The following is a 1,462-nucleotide window of genomic DNA, read 5'->3' as shown; positions in this document are numbered from 1 at the left end:
AACCAATGTTTCCACAAGGTTTTGTGGTGTTAGAGAGCTTCCCCCTTTAGGGAGTGCTCTGTGAAAAAGCATTGCTGAAGGAGAAAGCTTTTAATTCCAACTATTAAATGTGCATGTGGACAGTGTGCTTATCACTATGCAAACACGAAGATGTGCTGCATAGCCCCAAGATAATTATAATCTACAGAAACTGTTCCCAGATGAAGAGGATACAGTTTGTAGTCTTTCAGTGTAAGAATCAATGGTGATGACTAATCAGAAGCAGGATAAAAATAAAAATAAGTAAAGTAAAAAAAGGAAAATATGAGTGTAGAGGAAAAAAAACCCCTAAAATATGTTTATTCATTGAAATAAAGATGGAAACCAGAAGTTAAGGATAGAAATAGAACAAACAAACAAGCTACAAAGCAGAACAAGATAAAAGGTGGGAGAAGCACAAATAACCTCAGTCCCATATGTTAGCTGATCACATGGTTGGTCCGAAACGTTCTAAGGCTTTAAGAACAGCAATGTGATAGTGAACGTAGCCCTGCAGATTTCAGCTAGTACTCTTAGCTGTATGTAAGCAAATCTTTTTGCTTCTTCTCCATCTTTTTCCCCCAACTGAGCGAATCTACGTGGCTTTGACATGTTGGTGAGATGATGTTACCAGAGCTGTGAGGAGTATTGCTGAGTTCCCAGCAGTCTGTGTTCGATGGGATTGTAATGATTCACCAGAATTGCCTCAATCCAATGCATAGTTGGTATGCAGTTGGACAGGCTCTTAAAAACTCTCCTGATCCTCGTTTTCCTGACTCTTCTTGACAGACAACGGGCGTAGAACTGTTGGTGAAGGCTGTATCAGTTCCAGAGACAAGCGATAGTGTGGTGAGTTTTTCTGTGACATAAATTGGGTCAGAAAGAGACATCCAGAGCTCAGACCTCACATCAGTCTCATTATGGTAGAAGGTCGCTATGCATGTTCATGAGGCAATTAAGTTGCATTAGGGAAATGAGGCTGATCATGGACAATTGCTGATACTCCAGGGCTAGTTTAGTCTTAAAAATGTAAGTTTTACATACTTGTCTCCAACACGACATTTTAAACCGAAGTTGTTGCCAGCTTTTTTGAGATTCTGTTCTGTCCTTTAGGGCACTCAGGTTTAGTTCATGTTTCTTGTAACTAGGGAAGCTGAAACTTATCTGTTATTTTTCCTTAATGCCCTATAATTCCACTAGTGGAATGTGGAGCACGTGTATAATTTTGTGACCACAATACAAGTTACTGTCCAGCTCCCTATGTTCTGTTTCCAGTAGGGATGGAAACCAGACTTGAGGCCTTGGAGGTAACCCTTTTACTGGTTATACTTGAAAAATAGCAGTTTATTTTTCTCACACTAACTAGAGTTTTCTCAGTGCAGGGAATTTGTCCCTTAGGGACATGACAACGCTGTACTGACCAAAATGCAGGAGTTACAAGTTC

The 1,462-nt window shown here is 40.0% G+C and overlaps 1 protein-coding gene across 1 annotated transcript in view; it reads left to right on the top strand.

Moving 5' to 3' along the window:
- Positions 1-1,462, top strand: part of IFT27 (intraflagellar transport 27) — a 6,534-nt gene that overhangs the window by 2,980 nt on the left and 2,092 nt on the right. The window contains exon 3 of the mRNA XM_009084561.1: positions 808-867. Within this exon, the coding sequence (XP_009082809.1) occupies positions 808-867 (60 nt within the window). The remainder of the gene's footprint in view (positions 1-807; positions 868-1,462) is intronic.

The sequence above is a fragment of the Acanthisitta chloris genome, unplaced genomic scaffold, assembly GCF_000695815.1.
Source record: "Acanthisitta chloris isolate BGI_N310 unplaced genomic scaffold, ASM69581v1 scaffold31021, whole genome shotgun sequence".
Lineage (NCBI taxonomy): Eukaryota > Metazoa > Chordata > Aves > Passeriformes > Acanthisittidae > Acanthisitta > Acanthisitta chloris.
This window is presented reverse-complemented; position numbering and strand designations above follow the sequence as displayed.